The 15087-nt window shown below is 23.6% G+C and overlaps 3 protein-coding genes and 3 non-coding genes across 8 annotated transcripts; 1 reads left to right on the forward strand and 5 right to left on the reverse strand.

The window, feature by feature from the left end:
* Positions 1 to 202: 202 nt before the first annotated feature.
* On the reverse strand, positions 203 to 8433 carry LOC122860903. 2 transcript variants are annotated; one of them, XM_044164963.1, is made up of 6 exons: positions 8115 to 8429; positions 6096 to 6535; positions 3253 to 3327; positions 2050 to 3163; positions 1875 to 1965; positions 203 to 1801 (listed from the first exon to the last, which is right to left on the reverse strand). In XM_044164963.1, exons 3-6 carry the CDS (start codon positions 3302 to 3304, stop codon positions 1691 to 1693), a joined length of 1368 nt encoding a protein of 455 aa, XP_044020898.1. In that variant the 5' UTR covers positions 3305 to 3327; positions 6096 to 6535; positions 8115 to 8429; the 3' UTR covers positions 203 to 1690. The 2 variants fall into 2 exon arrangements, with proteins under 2 accessions (XP_044020898.1, XP_044020896.1); XM_044164961.1 differs by lacking the exon at positions 6096 to 6535 and having other exon boundaries at positions 8115 to 8433.
* On the reverse strand, positions 5397 to 5469 carry Trnar-acg. Its single transcript has one exon. It is a non-coding gene; the product is annotated as a tRNA-Arg (tRNA).
* Trnar-acg lies at positions 5902 to 5974 on the reverse strand. The gene has a single exon. It is a non-coding gene; the product is annotated as a tRNA-Arg (tRNA).
* Trnar-acg lies at positions 6420 to 6492 on the reverse strand. The gene has a single exon. It is a non-coding gene; the product is annotated as a tRNA-Arg (tRNA).
* A 251-nt stretch (positions 8434 to 8684) lies between the features above and the next one.
* On the forward strand, positions 8685 to 13828 carry LOC122860904 (pyruvate dehydrogenase (acetyl-transferring) kinase, mitochondrial). The gene is made up of 6 exons (XM_044164964.1): positions 8685 to 9433; positions 11634 to 11841; positions 11925 to 12109; positions 12187 to 12351; positions 12430 to 12608; positions 12676 to 13828. The coding sequence occupies exons 1-6, from the start codon at positions 9331 to 9333 to the stop codon at positions 13087 to 13089; spliced, it is 1254 nt and encodes a 417-aa protein (XP_044020899.1). The 5' UTR covers positions 8685 to 9330; the 3' UTR covers positions 13090 to 13828.
* LOC122860905 (GATA zinc finger domain-containing protein 1) lies at positions 13803 to 14970 on the reverse strand. 2 transcript variants are annotated; one of them, XM_044164966.1, is made up of 4 exons: positions 14789 to 14970; positions 14443 to 14732; positions 14167 to 14369; positions 13803 to 14082 (listed from the first exon to the last, which is right to left on the reverse strand). In XM_044164966.1, exons 2-4 carry the CDS (start codon positions 14707 to 14709, stop codon positions 13869 to 13871), a joined length of 684 nt encoding a protein of 227 aa, XP_044020901.1. In that variant the 5' UTR covers positions 14710 to 14732; positions 14789 to 14970; the 3' UTR covers positions 13803 to 13868. The 2 variants fall into 2 exon arrangements, with proteins under 2 accessions (XP_044020901.1, XP_044020900.1); XM_044164965.1 differs by lacking the exon at positions 14789 to 14970 and having other exon boundaries at positions 14443 to 14780.
* Positions 14971 to 15087: the final 117 nt, after the last annotated feature.

Genomic DNA, 15087 nt, shown 5'->3' on the forward strand with positions numbered 1-15087 from the left:
ACAAGTTAATTATATATTTTTAAATATTAAAAAATATTTTGTTAAATAAATCAACTAAATAATAACAAGATTATTTTAAAAATTATTTATATATTTGGGTTAATTAAAATTACTCTTTCGAGCCAACAAATAAATTTTTTACGGACAAATTTTTATTAGGTATGTGACAACTTAAATATTACTGATATTACACGTCATTTCCACTGATAACAGCCAACAATGGGCTGAGCTTAAATCAATTTCCAAAACCAATGAATCGTCAAGAAAAAAATATAAAAAAACCTGTGCATGTGATCATTTCGGGGCTGGGACATACGCCGCTTGTGTACTTGTATGTATACCCCACTCGTTTTTTTTTTTTTTTTTTTAAATATTGAAACATTAGAACATTAGAACATTAGAAATAAAAATGTCCGACATTTAGTAGCGGCTAAATACAATTTGAAAAACATTAATTTAAAAAAAAAAAAATTAAAAAATAATTTCTCATTTATTATAAAATGAAACAAAAAAAAACATTATTTTAATTTTTTTGTCATTGTTTGTTATAAAAAAAATGAAATAAAATAGCACTTTGATAATGAATAATAAATATTAAATACCACAATAATTTAATTAATTAATTTATTCGAAAAATTAATAATAATTAAGCCAATCATCATTACACCAAATTTCGAAATAAAAAAAAATAAACATCAACTACAAAAGCTACACATTTACATTAATAAACATTTAATTAATTTCCATATTATGTTTGATTATTATTTTTTTTTTTTATTCTATATAATACGAATACATAAATATATATAATTATTTTATTATTTAATATAGTGGAATTGAAAAGCAGGTAATTAAAAAATTATTATTTAAATATTTTCAAAATACATTTATGTTAAAATAATATATTTTTTTTATTTTAATTTTTATTCTATTAGTTAATTTATTAAACAAATTAAATTTTTAAATTAAAATATAAACAATTAGTTGTTATTATTAACGGATATGTTTCAAAGGCAATGTTGACTATAATTATTATTTAAACTATTTCTATGTCTTGGTCCAATTTTTCATTGATTAAACTATTTCATTTAAAAAAAAAAAAACAACAACTTATAAATTATTGGATTAAAAAATTTATAACACTGAGTGTCATGGTACATATATAAACAATATTAGTATGTTTTATTATTTAAATGCAAAAAATTAATTTGGACCAAATCTAATAACAAAATAAAAAAAAATCTATAACAAAATAAAATTTAAAAATTCATCTACTAAATAATTATAGTATTTTTTTGTTTTTCCTGCTTCTCCATTGATTTTTTTTTTTACTTTTTGATACATGCATTTATGTTTTCCACAATTTAGTCTTATTTTTGTACAAATTACTTAATTAAGTACACGAATTATTGCACTATTCGGCTAATACTAAAATATACGAAATTATATATTTATTTTTTAAAAAACATATATGAAAATTCATATAATTCCTCGACTTGTCATGCGATTTTAATGAAATCTCATCTAATACTTGATACTTGACTTTTTCTAATGCCAAAAATTTTCATGAATTTCTAATTTTTTACTATATTATATTTTCTATTTAGTCGAGAAGTAAGAAAATAGATATTATTAATTTATCCTGATGATTATTGTTTTCTTTTTTCTGCATCAATTTATTTTTTCTTTACTATAGTTTTGTGTGTTTAACACTATCCGTCCAGTAATTTTGTATTGTCATTGCTTCCAAAGAGTTGAGAAATGAATCATTATCAAGACTGTACATTTCTTCTGAATTATCCTGAACAAACAAAAAACACAAATTCATATAATAAAGTCAATAAATATTAATTAAACTTTAGAAAAATACTTACGCGAATTGTTGAATCATCAATGTAACCAGAACTATCAGGATTACTGCATTTGTCACTGTTTAATGTTTGTGGTGGATTTAAATATTTTTTCCTTAAACAAAAAAGCAAGTAAACATATAATTAAATACATAAAAAAATAAAATAATTGCATAAATATAACTAGAATAAAATTTACCTGTACATAAGAAAACCAAAACTAGCCATACTGCTTATTAAAACAGCCATAGCTAAAAAACTTCCACCAATAGCAGCAATATCAAGTGTCGTAAATTGTTTATTATTATTGTTGTTTTGATAATTACCAATTAATTCACTTTCACCCCTAACAGTATCATCAATGTCATCAATTCTATCCAAACTTTCACCGATAAATGATCTTCCTTCATTTCTAATATTTTTAAATTCACTACTAAGTCTTGCTCTATTTAATCTCTCTCTTGTATATTCTTCAATACTTGCTTGTAAAACTGGTGATGATGATGTTTGTGATAATATTTTTGGTGATTCAATTTCAATATCTTCTGATCTATTAACTGTTTGACTACTAAATGACAATGTATCACTGTCACCATTTATCATTCGACTTGTATTAACAACAACTTTTAATTCTGTTTCTTCAAGTCTTATTGGTAATACACTTAAATCATCACCACCATCATCACCATCATTATTATTAATTGTTATTTTTTTATTATTTTTTTCAACATCATAACTTCTACGTCTTGTTGGATAATTTGATGTTGTTGTTTTTGTTGTTGTTGTTGTTGGTATTATCCATAATATTCTAGTGTCTTGACGTGTTTGTATTATTTCTTCTTCATCTTGTTCATCTTGATCTTTTTTATTTGAATAATCAGGACTGTCATTTTGTATTTCTTCAATATTTTCAATGTCTCTTTGTATATTAACAATATTTGATTGTTTTATTGTACGTATTTTTGATGGATTATTATATATTTCAACTGTTTTTGTTGGTAAATATTGATAGGTACTTGTTGTTGTTGTTGGACGATATTTATATGGTTTGGAAGAATTTGGTATAGTGTCTTTAATTATATCTGGACCAGCCAAATATTCTCTATTTATTATTTTGGACGGTTCATATGGATTAATTGCCTTGGCATTACGATTATTTTTAAATAAAGGCATTGTGGTTATCGTACTTTGACTAATGCTTATTTTTATATCTGGTGATTTTGTTGTTATTCTAATAAACATTGGTTTTTCCATTAAATTTTTATCTCGATTAACATGTGGTTCTTGTGTGGTTGATGGCATTGCAATGATTACTGTAATTAAAATAATTTAATTTTAGTTGTTGTTGTTGCTATTATTACAATTAGAAGTTGTTATTTTTTTTTTTTTTTGTGTTACTTACATGCAATGTTTGCAGTCACCCAGAACCAGTGCATCCACCAGTGTAGCGTCATCGTTTCATCCGAGATTTTATTATCTGTAAAAGTTAATATAAAATCTAATTAGCAAAACATATATACAAGTATGTATTTAGAGAAATCTTTGAAACATATATGAAAAAAATAAATAAAAACATGGGTAGAAATTAGAGTGACTCAAGTTGAATTTTCTATTTTAAAAATGATAAAAGTAAACTAGCTATATGGAAAAATTAACAAACCGAATCGACAGGTATTACGGTTACAAAAAAAAAATATAAAAATAAAAAATTATAGAACTAACGGCATTCAAGAAATCGCCTCTTTTGAAAACGTGTATATTGGCAACGTGGTATTTACGCAGTAACTTTATCACCAATATACCTTTATTGTTTTTCTCTTTTATTTACAGATAAAAATTATTGTGGTATAAGTGCCTCTTCAAATCATCGCAGGATGTGCGTCAGTATGACAAAGCCACTCCTTTTCCGTAAAGTAAAAATACACCATTAGTCTATAACCGTGTTAATTTTCTACTCATAAAAAAATATTATTTTTTTTTATTATTCAAATAAAACCAATTTTGCAATTATGACAATTAGCACAATTTAAAAATTACATAGTCTTGTTAATGAAATTAAAAACAACACAACACAACCTTGGGAAAAATTTAAAAAAATTAATCTTCAACTTGACATTGTTTAAAACAATATAAAATTCTTTAAAAAAAAAAAAACAATTTATCACACACTAAATTAATTTCATTTTCATTTCTAATTCACTTTTTAAATAATTAATTTTTTTCTATATTTTTTTCTTTGCATTGTCAAGAAATTCCTGCAGTCTAATTTGGCAAAAAAAAAAATATTAATTTAAAAAGTATCACTACAATAAATTAATTTACTTTCATGAAAAAATTTCAAGTATTTTATAATCTGTATTTGAAAATAATAATTTTTTAAATTGATGTAAAACGTGCCGTGAGAAAGGTGGATATATCAAGACCTCATAGAGCATCGACATCAAGTTTGGTGTTGTTGTTTCACTGCTTTCTAATTCACCTCAAGAATAATGAATACATTCTTATTGCAAAATAAAATTTATAGTCTACCACAAAACAATACCTACAATATGAAATCAATATGACTCTTATTGTTTTCACTAAATTAATATATAAGCCTTTTGTATGTGTGTTTCATGTTTATTGACGTTTTTTTTTTATTTTATTTTTATATATATTATTATTTGCCTGACTTGAGATATACTTCCGCTATTCGTCCCCGTGTCCCAGATCGGAAGTAGGTAGCTAAGTTGAATGTACAATGAAAATTGTGATTGTCTTTTTGGCTAACTTGAATAATTATAATTTAAAAACCGTAAGTTTATCATTAAAATATATCTTTTCAAATTAAATTAATTCTCCTTTTTTTTTTTTCATTAACATCATAATATTGCTTGACCTCGCAAATTAATAATTAAAAATCTAATTATTTTTTGTATTGATTAAAATTTTTTTTTTTTGGTTTATTAATATTCAGTTTTATTAATTTTTTTATTGAAATTGTTTTGAAGTTTTTGGTTCACCTAACGAGTGATTAAGTGTAACCGGTTTTTATTTTTATATAGCTGGGTTATTGAACTTGTTGAGAAATTTTTTTCCTTCCGATTGTAAAAATTTATTTAAAGAATTTATACATTGCTTGGAAAATATTTTCATCACGGAAGAATTTACTTTCAAATGTTCTGGGTATTTTTTAAAAAATCATTTCAACAGGTTGCTCATGAATAAGTTGAATTGTATTGGCGAGTTAATGATATCCTGGGCTGATGCATTCCGAAATCTGTTTTTTTCTTTCTTGGGTCTTTGGAAGGGTAGAAATTCCAGGTTACAGATAAAACAATTTTAAGAATGTAGCATATAAGATCACGAATTTAGCTACTGTCTGGATTGTCAAGTGATTTTTGCGGAAATTAAATTTCTGGCTAGGTACCCTTTTAGGATTATATTGAGGAGCTTGTAAAAGTTTGTTTGGGTGGAATTTCAACGATATAATTTAGTTATTCCATAAAATAATAGGTTATAAATTAATGGATTATAAAATTGGCAAAAAGTTCAAAAATATATGTTCGATCTTGCCAGGATTCGAACCTGGAATCTTCTGATCCGTAGTCAGACGCGTTATCCGTTGCGCCACAAGACCGTTTTGTTGTCCACTAAAAACATGAATTCTCAGACAAATTTTGCTTGAGACAATCTAGTTACTGGCTTATTTTAGGTCAAAAGAAATTCTTCTAATGGCTATAATTTTTCGATTTAATTGTCTATGCTGCTTGCAATTATTTCCCATCTCCACAGAAGATGGGCTTCTTAAATATAAATAAAGACATTAGACATTCCATCAAAATTAACGATTTTTCTTGAAGGGTAGTCAAAAACTTTTAGCTTTCTGTAACTTTTTCATATCTGGGATTAAGTTTTCTTCTAGTTTGTTCTCCAATATGCATTTAAATACTGATTTTTCGATTGTTTGAGTACTTTCGTTGACTATTTCTGTTTTTTGTGTCTATTTCTTCGTAGCGTTTTTTTGCAGTTATGGGTTATAAAATTGGCAAAAAGTTCAAAAATATATGATCGATCTTGCCAGGATTCGAACCTGGAATCTTCTGATCCGTAGTCAGACGCGTTATCCGTTGCGCCACAAGACCGTTTAGTTATCCATTAAAAACATGAATTCTCAGACAAATTTTGCTTGAGACAATCTAGTTACTGGCTAAGTTCTGGTTGAAAGAAATTTCTCTAAGGCCTATAATTTTTTGATTCAATTACCTACGCTTTTGTCAATTATTTTCCATCTACACGGGAGATGGGTTTTTTTGAGTCAGAACAGCTTCTTGAATATAAAAGTGTTTTATCAAAATCAGTGATTTCTCTTATAGGATAGTTAAAAACTTTTAGCTTTTTGTATAACTTTTTCATGTCTGGGATTAAGTTTTCTTCCAGTTTGTTCTCCAATATGTATTTAAATACTGCTTTTTCGATTGTTCAAATACTTTTGTTGACTATTTCTGTTTTTTGTGTCTATTTCTTCGTTTCGTTTTTTTTGCCAAGTTATAGATTATAAAATTGGCAAAAATTTCAAAAATATATGGTCGATCTTGCCAGGATTCGAACCTGGAATCTTCTGATCCGTAGTCAGACGCGTTATCCGTTGCGCCACAAGACCGTGTAATTATCCACTAATAATCCCAATTCCTAGACAAATTCAACTAAAAAAAAAAAAACAAATTATCAATTTTTCACATAAAAAAATATTCTAAATATAATTTTCCGTAATACTAATGTTGAGTAAATAGTTATACGGTTTATAAATTTTTTACAACTGCTTCAAGATGAAGAAAAAAAAAAAATAAATATCGGATACGAATTTTCATTTATCTCTAAATCATAAAAAAAAAAAAATAATTATCTTTAAATTAGAAAGGATACAGACCACGAGATAATTAAAAAAAAAAAATTGATCATTAAACGTATTTCATATCTATAAATTCTCATCATACATTTCTTGAAATATAATTTGAAAAAAAAAAAAAGAAATATATATAAAAACATTAAAATAAATTAAACAGTAAAATTATAAACAATCATTAAATAAATGATGATTATATCAAAAACTTTCATTGAGATAATAATTGTTTATTAATTTATTTTATATATATTTTTTTTTCTTTCACGTAAATTCCATTCACTTTGGCAAGTGACCGCGCCTGCGTCTACCTGTATTACCGTACAAGTACCAAACTTAAATAAATAAAAAAAATAAAAAAAAAACAATAATACTTAAAGATCAAGAATTCTATAAAGAATTTTGTAAAAAAAGAAAAAATATAACTTAAATAATGAATAAAACATTTCGATATGAATAAAATATAATATTGCAAATCTTTTGCAAGAGTTGACAAATGCATAATATTGCATTTAAAAAATAATAAATGTATATAAATCAGATATGACACACAGTTACATTAAATGTATATTACAAGTATGTAAACGAGGTCAAGCATTCACTTGATTTTTCAACATTAATCCATGTCTCTTCCTCTTTGTTGTATTATTTATTAAATTAATTTTTTGTTTTTTAAATTTGTGCCTGTGTGCAAGTCAATCAACAACATCCTGGTTGCTGCTAATTATTAGCGTCTTTATATTAATCTGCATTGAATACATCCTGATAATTAATTATTATTTTAAGACGTAATTATATACAATCGACATAAGGCGTAATAAAAAAATCTCAATTAATAACGTCTAGATAAATAGTCAAATTTCACTTTCACCTTCTTTACAGTGAAACTCTCAAACAACTCATAAAAACTGTTACTCAATATATATTCTCACACACCTATAATTATAAATTCATAATGTAATTTAAATTTATTAAAAAATAAATAATACACTTATTTATATTGTTAAAATAATATTTAAAACAAAATAATTTTTTTTTTTTTTTTTTATAATAAAAGCGGCATGTGTGTGTGTTTTGTTAATCAGTCAAGATAAAAATAAATATGATTTTTTAAAAATAAATTAACATCTGGTCAAAAATGAGGCTACAAATAATTATTATTTAAATTATAAATTATTATAAACAATAATTTATAAAATAATTAAATCTACAAAAAAAACTAGGTATACATAATAATATTTAAAAATAAAAAAGAAGCCTTATTATTAAAAATAAATAAATAAATTATAACAGCAAATAAAAAAATAATTAAAAATATAATGAAAAATAAATTATTATTATTATTTAAAAAAAAATTGATAGAAATAAATAACAATTCTTACCAAAATAATCCTGAAATTTTTTTCATTAACAAACACTTGTTAAAACCAATATATATATTCCATGATTGAATGATAAATTATTGAATAATAGTCATCAATAATATTAGATAAATAATAATGTCACTTAAATAATATATGTCAAGGTATTTTATAATATTTAATAATAAAATAACCACACAACGCAACAGAAAATATATTATTTTGATATATATTTCAGCAAGGTCGTTGGATTTAAAATAATAAAAACAAATTTTTTAACAGAGAACTGTGTGTTTGCAAGTGGCTGTCACACACTGAAAGCCATTTTGCTGCTGTCAATAAAGAGAAGTATTGCCGAAAGAGAGAGAGGGAGAGTAGAAAAAAAACAAAAATAAAAAACAAAAGAATTTTGTAAGAAAAAAGAAAGGAAGGGGATATTAAATATGGCGGAGGTAATTGTCATCAAACGCCGTCTCTTAATTATTGCAAATACTAAATACAGATACCTTACTTACCAACTGAACGACTTGTCATATAACCCCCCTCCACGATAAAATATATAAATCCCCTCCAGGAAGTATTATAAAAAATGCATTTATATATCTATCTTTTTTTAACTCTAATTAAATAATTTTGTTTTCTCTCTCTTTTACACTGTGTTTATATTATTTTTCCTCTCGTCACTGACAAAAAATAAGCTTTTATCCCAACCAGTATGCTGACAACAACAAAAAAAGCAAGAAAAAAAATATAAAAGTAATAAAAATAAAATATATCAGACTACAGTTGCTGACTGCCATTTAATATCAGCACATAATGGTTTTTTTTTTTTTCTTTTTTTTTCTATTATTTTCAATTTTCAATGAAATTGCAATCAATTTGTTATGATACTCGGTGTGTGGATAAATAATCAAAAAAATAATATTGTGAAAATAAATATATTTAGTTTTTTAAATAATTTTATAAACAATTATTATTTTAGCAACAAAATAAAAACAATATAATAATAATAAAGTGGATAGTTGATTGGTTGATTGACGACATTCGAGTGGAGACTTTGAAGAGTCAACTCATGAACTCCAACAACAATTGTTATTTATTTTTTTTTTTTTATTATTATTATTAAATAAATTTTAGTACAGTTTTATTTTTGTTAAAGTTTATTTGTTTATTTATAATTTAGTTGTTTTATTTGTATTTGAGTTATTGAGAATTTTGGAGTATTTTTATTGCAAAAATGAAGCTGACACTGAGATGTTTTGGAAATATAAGAAAAATGCTGGATTTTTATTCACAATTTAATCCATCACCACTGTCAATTAAACAATTCATTGATTTTGGTAAGTTGTTTATATAAATTGTCCATTATTTTATTTAATATTTTATAATAATTATTTGTTTGTAAATATTATTTTTAAGTATTTAATTTTTATTTTATATTTTTTGTTTTTTTATGACTTTAAACTGTCGCAATGACGTAAAAAAAAAAAAACATTACACACACGTAATTTTGAGATAAATGAATATGATTTTTAAAGTTAATAGTTCAAAATTATTGCAATATTTATTGAACTATTGATGATAAAAAATAGGCCGAGGGACAAGGTCATGACCTCAGTTTGAGTTTTTCAATTTTTAAAAGAGCAAAAATCCTTGGCCCCATTCAATGTCATCGGCTAAAAAATATATATATATTTTTTTTCATTATCATTATCATAAAATTAATCAATTGATATTTCTAATGACACGTTATTAGCTTTAAATAATTAATAAAAATACGAAAAGAAAAAAATTTCTGCCAAAAAGTAGTTTTCATTTGAAAAAATAAAAAAAACTATAAAGTTTTTTTATTACGACTATTTAAAATTAATAACATTCTTTGTGCATGTTAATAATGACTCTGGTGGTCAAGCTTCAAACGGATGTGTCTATTAACATAAATAATTTTAACAACAATTTATTTTTGATTATTTAAATATTCAAAATTATTCCAAGGATTTTTTAAACATTAAAAATGTATAAACGCTCTAAAAAAATAATTAAAAATATATAAACAATTGTTAATATAAACATAAACAATTCAAAAAACTAAATAAATTAACAATAAATAAATAAAAAAATTAATTATTATATTTAAATGTCAATCGAAATATTTTTTTTATTTCTAAAAAATTTTACAACTCTAAATTTGTTTTTAGAAATAAATAAATATACATAAAATGTTTAAAAAAAAATTTATAAATATTATTTAAAATTAAAAATACATATTTCGTATATAAAATTAAAAATATCATCATATTAATTTATAAATTTCGATCAAAGTCCACGGAGGCTCGTCTTGGCATCAAATCGACGAAAAAAAAAATCTTGTTTTTTATATTTCGAATTTAATCGATAAAAAAAATTGAAAAAAAAATGGTTAATGATTATAATAATTAATGAATATAATTTTCTTTATTTTTTCAAATGCATTATCATTTTTTTTGATGATAGACAATCGGGGACTACCGCATTGTTTAATTTAATGAGACATTCAGAGTCCAAGATCAAATTCCAATCGAATTATTTGATAATTTTTAACAATAATTTCCTTCATTTATTTTTCACAGTATTTTTTTAATTATATATCTTTGTCATTGTTGACCACAAGACAAAGATAAAAGTTACCACAGATTGTTGTTTACTGAGAATAATAAAAAAAAAAAAAAATATTGGATAAACAAATTATCACGTTAATTCGCATCAGCTGATTTACCAAGATATTGATGAAATTAATAACTTGAAAAACAAACGTCACGTGTATATGACTGTTGAAAATAAAAAAAATTTATTCAATATTATCAATATTTATTTTATCTTTTGATTTTTATACCAAGTTAAATTTTCATTTTTTTTTTTTAGTAAAAAATAAATAACATGAATGTTTAGAAATATGCCAATTGATCAGAGAAATAATTTTAATTTTTTATCATTTCGAATGACTCGTTTATTTATGATTTTTCATTTTAAAAATGACCTGATAATAGTGTCTTGTTAGAGCAGATATGACGATGTGTACATTGCTAAATAAGCTGTGCTATCATTTTAAAAATATGGGGAAAAAAAACTAAATAAATAATTTAGAAATGACGTAATAAAATTTAATGGACAGCTGTGTCCTTGTTTTAGTAATTCAAATAATTTATATATTTTATTTAGCATTGTAATGAGTTTTTATTTTAATCGCTAATTTTATTATGAGAGATATGATAAGTTGACTAACTTATCGGTCATATTTCCATCAATAAATATTTACTTTTTTAAAAATAAAACAATAATATTTTTAAAAAATACAAAAAGCTATTTAAAATTAATGATAAAATTATTATTTTTTTTTTTTTAAAATAAACAAAAAATTATTTAAAATAATTTTTCTATTATAATGTTTATTGAGCTATTTGTTAAATAATTTTTCCAAATTTTCTGTTATTTTTTCATCAATAATTGAATATTTATTTATTGCCAAATAATATTATTAATAATTTTATTTTTTATCAACAGGTTTAAGTGCATGTGAACGAAAATCATTCACATTTTTGAGAAAAGAATTGCCAGTTAGATTGGCAAATATAATGCAAGAAATCCACTTGTTACCAGAACATCTACTTCGTATGCCAAGTGTTGGAATTGTTAATAATTTATATATAAAATCATTTGAAGAAATACTACAATTTGAAACATCTGACATTAATAATGATACACTTGACAAGTAAAGCATTTAAATATTAATAATATTCTATACAAAATATATAAAACAATCAATAATATTTATTTTATTTTTGTATCAAATAGATTTTGTCAGGCGTTAATTAAAATACGTAATCGTCACAGTGATGTTGTTGAAGTAATGGCAAAAGGTGTCCTTGAATTAAAAGAATCACATGATGTTGATGTACAAATGGAAAATAGTATGCAATATTTTCTTGATAGATTTTTTATGTCACGTGTGTCAATAAGGATGTTGATAAATCAACACAGTAAGTTTTTCTAACAAAATCAATAATAAACAAACATAATATTATTTAAATAAATAAATATCATTGATTATTTTTAGCATTATTATTTGGTGGTGTATTGAATGGACACAGTAGACACGTGGGTTGTATTGATCCATTTTGTGACGTTATTAGTGTCGTTAAAGATGCATATGAAAATGCTCGTTTTTTATGTGATCAATATTATCTTGCAAGTCCTGAATTGATTGTTAAAGTTCACAATGGTAATATTAATTGATAAAATAATAACTTGAAGTAAAAAAAAAATACCTTATAATTTAATTTTTTAATAATAATTTTAGCATACGATCAAAGCAAAGAAGTGAGAATAATATATGTACCAAGTCATTTGTATCATATGCTATTTGAATTATTTAAAAATAGTATGAGAGCTGTTATGGAACATCATGGATCAGATTCTGATTCTTATCCACCAGTTGAAGTAACTGTAATTCAAGGAAAAGAAGATATTTGTGTCAAGGTAAATTATTAAAATATAAATAATATAATAAAAATTAATTAACATCAATATAATTAAATATTTTTAGATGTCTGATTTGGGTGGTGGAATACCAAGATCACAAACTGATCATTTATTTAAATACATGTATAGTACAGCACCACAACCAAGTCAATCTGGTAGTGATACTGTTCCATTGGCTGGTTATGGATATGGTCTTCCATTGTCTAGGCTTTATGCTAGATATTTTCATGGTGATATTGTGTTGATAAGTTGTGAGGGATATGGTACTGATGCTGTTATTTATATGAAGGCACTTTCAAATGAGGCCAATGAATTATTGCCAATATTTAATAAGACATCATCAAAGTTTTATCGTACACCAGTACCAACAGCTGACTGGAGCAGTTCTTGTGGTGGTGGTATGGCAGCAAGACAATTAAATATGAGCCATAATCAAGGACACAGATTACCAAATGGTATGAATGTCAATCCTTGTTAATATCATTTATTATTAACAATTAAAATTGGTCCAATAATACTGAAATTCATATTGATAATAAATAAATTCATTAATTAAAGTGATAAAATTGATATTCATTGATTGAAAAAAGTTTTTTTTTTATTTTTTTTTTGTTATTGTAATGATTTGATTGTAGTAAATATATTACACGGTGTAATTTTAAATTTATATTGTAAAAATGAAAAAATTAGTTTTAATTTGTTATTTTAATTTTTTGAAAATACAATTCCATTAAATTATTATTATAACAATTTTTTTTTATTTTTATTTTTTATTATTTGTTTGAATATTTATGCAAAAAAAAAAAAAAAATTATATATTTTATTTATATTATTATTATCGCACAGTTTAGAATTTCATATAATTTTATTATTATTTAGTTGAAAAATAAAAAAAAATGAATTAAATTATTTTTAAAATAGAATATACACTTTTTTTTTTTTTTTTTTTTTTTAACGAAAATATTTAATTTGTGATTGATTTTATTTTAGAAGGATGGTAAATTTATTTTTAATTAGAAGAAATAATAAATAATATTGTAAAATGAAAAAGAAAATAATAAAATAGAATCTCGAGTAATTAAAAAAAAAATTACTAGAGAAAATTATTTGTAAAAAAGAAAAAAAAGTATGTTAATTGTTGTGAGAAAATAATATTGTACTGAAGCTTGATAATGTTGTTAAAATAAAACGTGATAATGGCTTTTAAAAAGAAAAAAAGAAAATAATTATTATTTACAAAATTATAATTAATTAAATTTATCTTCTTGCATAATTATATTCATTTCTCATTGATGTCCAAATGTATCCAGCACCAGTTTCATCAAGTGATTTTGGATATGGTGTATTTTTAAGTTTATAATAATCAGATGGTGCATGCATTATAAATTCCATACATTCTAATTTTCTTGGTAAATCTTCTTCAGGTCCAATAATATAAGTTTCTGGACTAAATCCTTCTTCAGGAGGTGGACTAAAATTAGGATAAAAAAAAGTGTTACAAATAATAACATCAACTTGTTTATTTGTTGTTCTTTTTGTTCTCAAATAAAAATACCTGGATGTCGTTGGTAAAAGCCATGTAACAGCAGCACTTTTTTCACAATATTGATCAGTCAATAAACCACGTATTTGTGCATAATAAATACCACCATCTTCATCTTCCATTGATACAATATCACCAATTTGAAAATATGAACCTTTGTAAAAAACAAAATTACTTGTAACTGGTGTTGCAACTGATGTTGGTGCTTTCATTGGCTAAAAAAAAACATTATTAATTATTGTTTTTGTTATTTAAATTTATATTTATGTACATTATTAAATTATTTACCTGTTTTTTAAATATATGTCGACGTCCTTTACCTTTTGATACACCTTTGACAACCATATTTATATTTTGATCTGGTTTACACCATCTTGTTACTCTTGTACTTTTTCTTGATGGTTTACCACCCTTGTCTTCATCATCATTTTTACTAGAACTTGATTTTTCATTTTCTATACATGTATTACATATACTACCAAGTTCTGTTGAATGCCAAAGTGTTGTATCAATTGAACTACACTTTATACATGTTGGTTTTGATCCCAGTGGCATTTTTTAAATTATATATTAATATACTTTAATAATTATTTATTAGTATTATAACAATGTTACTTTAAAACACAAAAAATACCTTGATATTTATTGTTGTTTTTAACAATTTTCTTGGTGTCAAAAATTTTTCTTAAACACACACACCTTGATGTTCAATGAACCTGTGATATAAATTTACATTCCAGGAATAAATTATTATTTATCATTATCATTAGTATGTCTGAGCATTCGTTTATTTAATTAGCACTATTTTATTTTAAAAAATAACAATATTAATGAACACCATGCAGTTCTATATTTAATAATAATAAAAATTAATAAAAATAATAATTATTATGGTATCAGCAGATATTTTATTTACCGACTGATTTATTTTGC

Source organism: Aphidius gifuensis, linkage group LG1 (assembly GCF_014905175.1).
Source record: "Aphidius gifuensis isolate YNYX2018 linkage group LG1, ASM1490517v1, whole genome shotgun sequence".
In the NCBI taxonomy this organism is placed as follows: Eukaryota; Metazoa; Arthropoda; class Insecta; order Hymenoptera; family Braconidae; genus Aphidius; species Aphidius gifuensis.

Coding starts and splice junctions, on each gene's coding strand:
- LOC122860903 (XM_044164961.1), bottom strand. CDS start 3,304: ATGACGCTACACTGGTGGATGCACTGGTTCTGGGTGACTGCAAACATT. Junction 3,164..3,252: donor GGTGACTGCAAACATTGCAT/GTAAGTAACACA, acceptor TTTTAATTACAG/TAATCATTGCAATGCCATCA. Junction 1,966..2,049: donor TTTGGTTTTCTTATGTACAG/GTAAATTTTATT, acceptor TTTTTGTTTAAG/GAAAAAATATTTAAATCCAC.
- LOC122860904 (XM_044164964.1), top strand. CDS start 9,331: ATGAAGCTGACACTGAGATGTTTTGGAAATATAAGAAAAATGCTGGAT. Junction 9,434..11,633: donor TAAACAATTCATTGATTTTG/GTAAGTTGTTTA, acceptor TTTTATCAACAG/GTTTAAGTGCATGTGAACGA. Junction 12,609..12,675: donor AAGAAGATATTTGTGTCAAG/GTAAATTATTAA, acceptor AAATATTTTTAG/ATGTCTGATTTGGGTGGTGG.
- LOC122860905 (XM_044164966.1), bottom strand. CDS start 14,709: ATGCCACTGGGATCAAAACCAACATGTATAAAGTGTAGTTCAATTGAT. Junction 14,370..14,442: donor GACATATATTTAAAAAACAG/GTAAATAATTTA, acceptor GTTTTTTTTTAG/CCAATGAAAGCACCAACATC. Junction 14,083..14,166: donor CTTTTACCAACGACATCCAG/GTATTTTTATTT, acceptor TCCTAATTTTAG/TCCACCTCCTGAAGAAGGAT.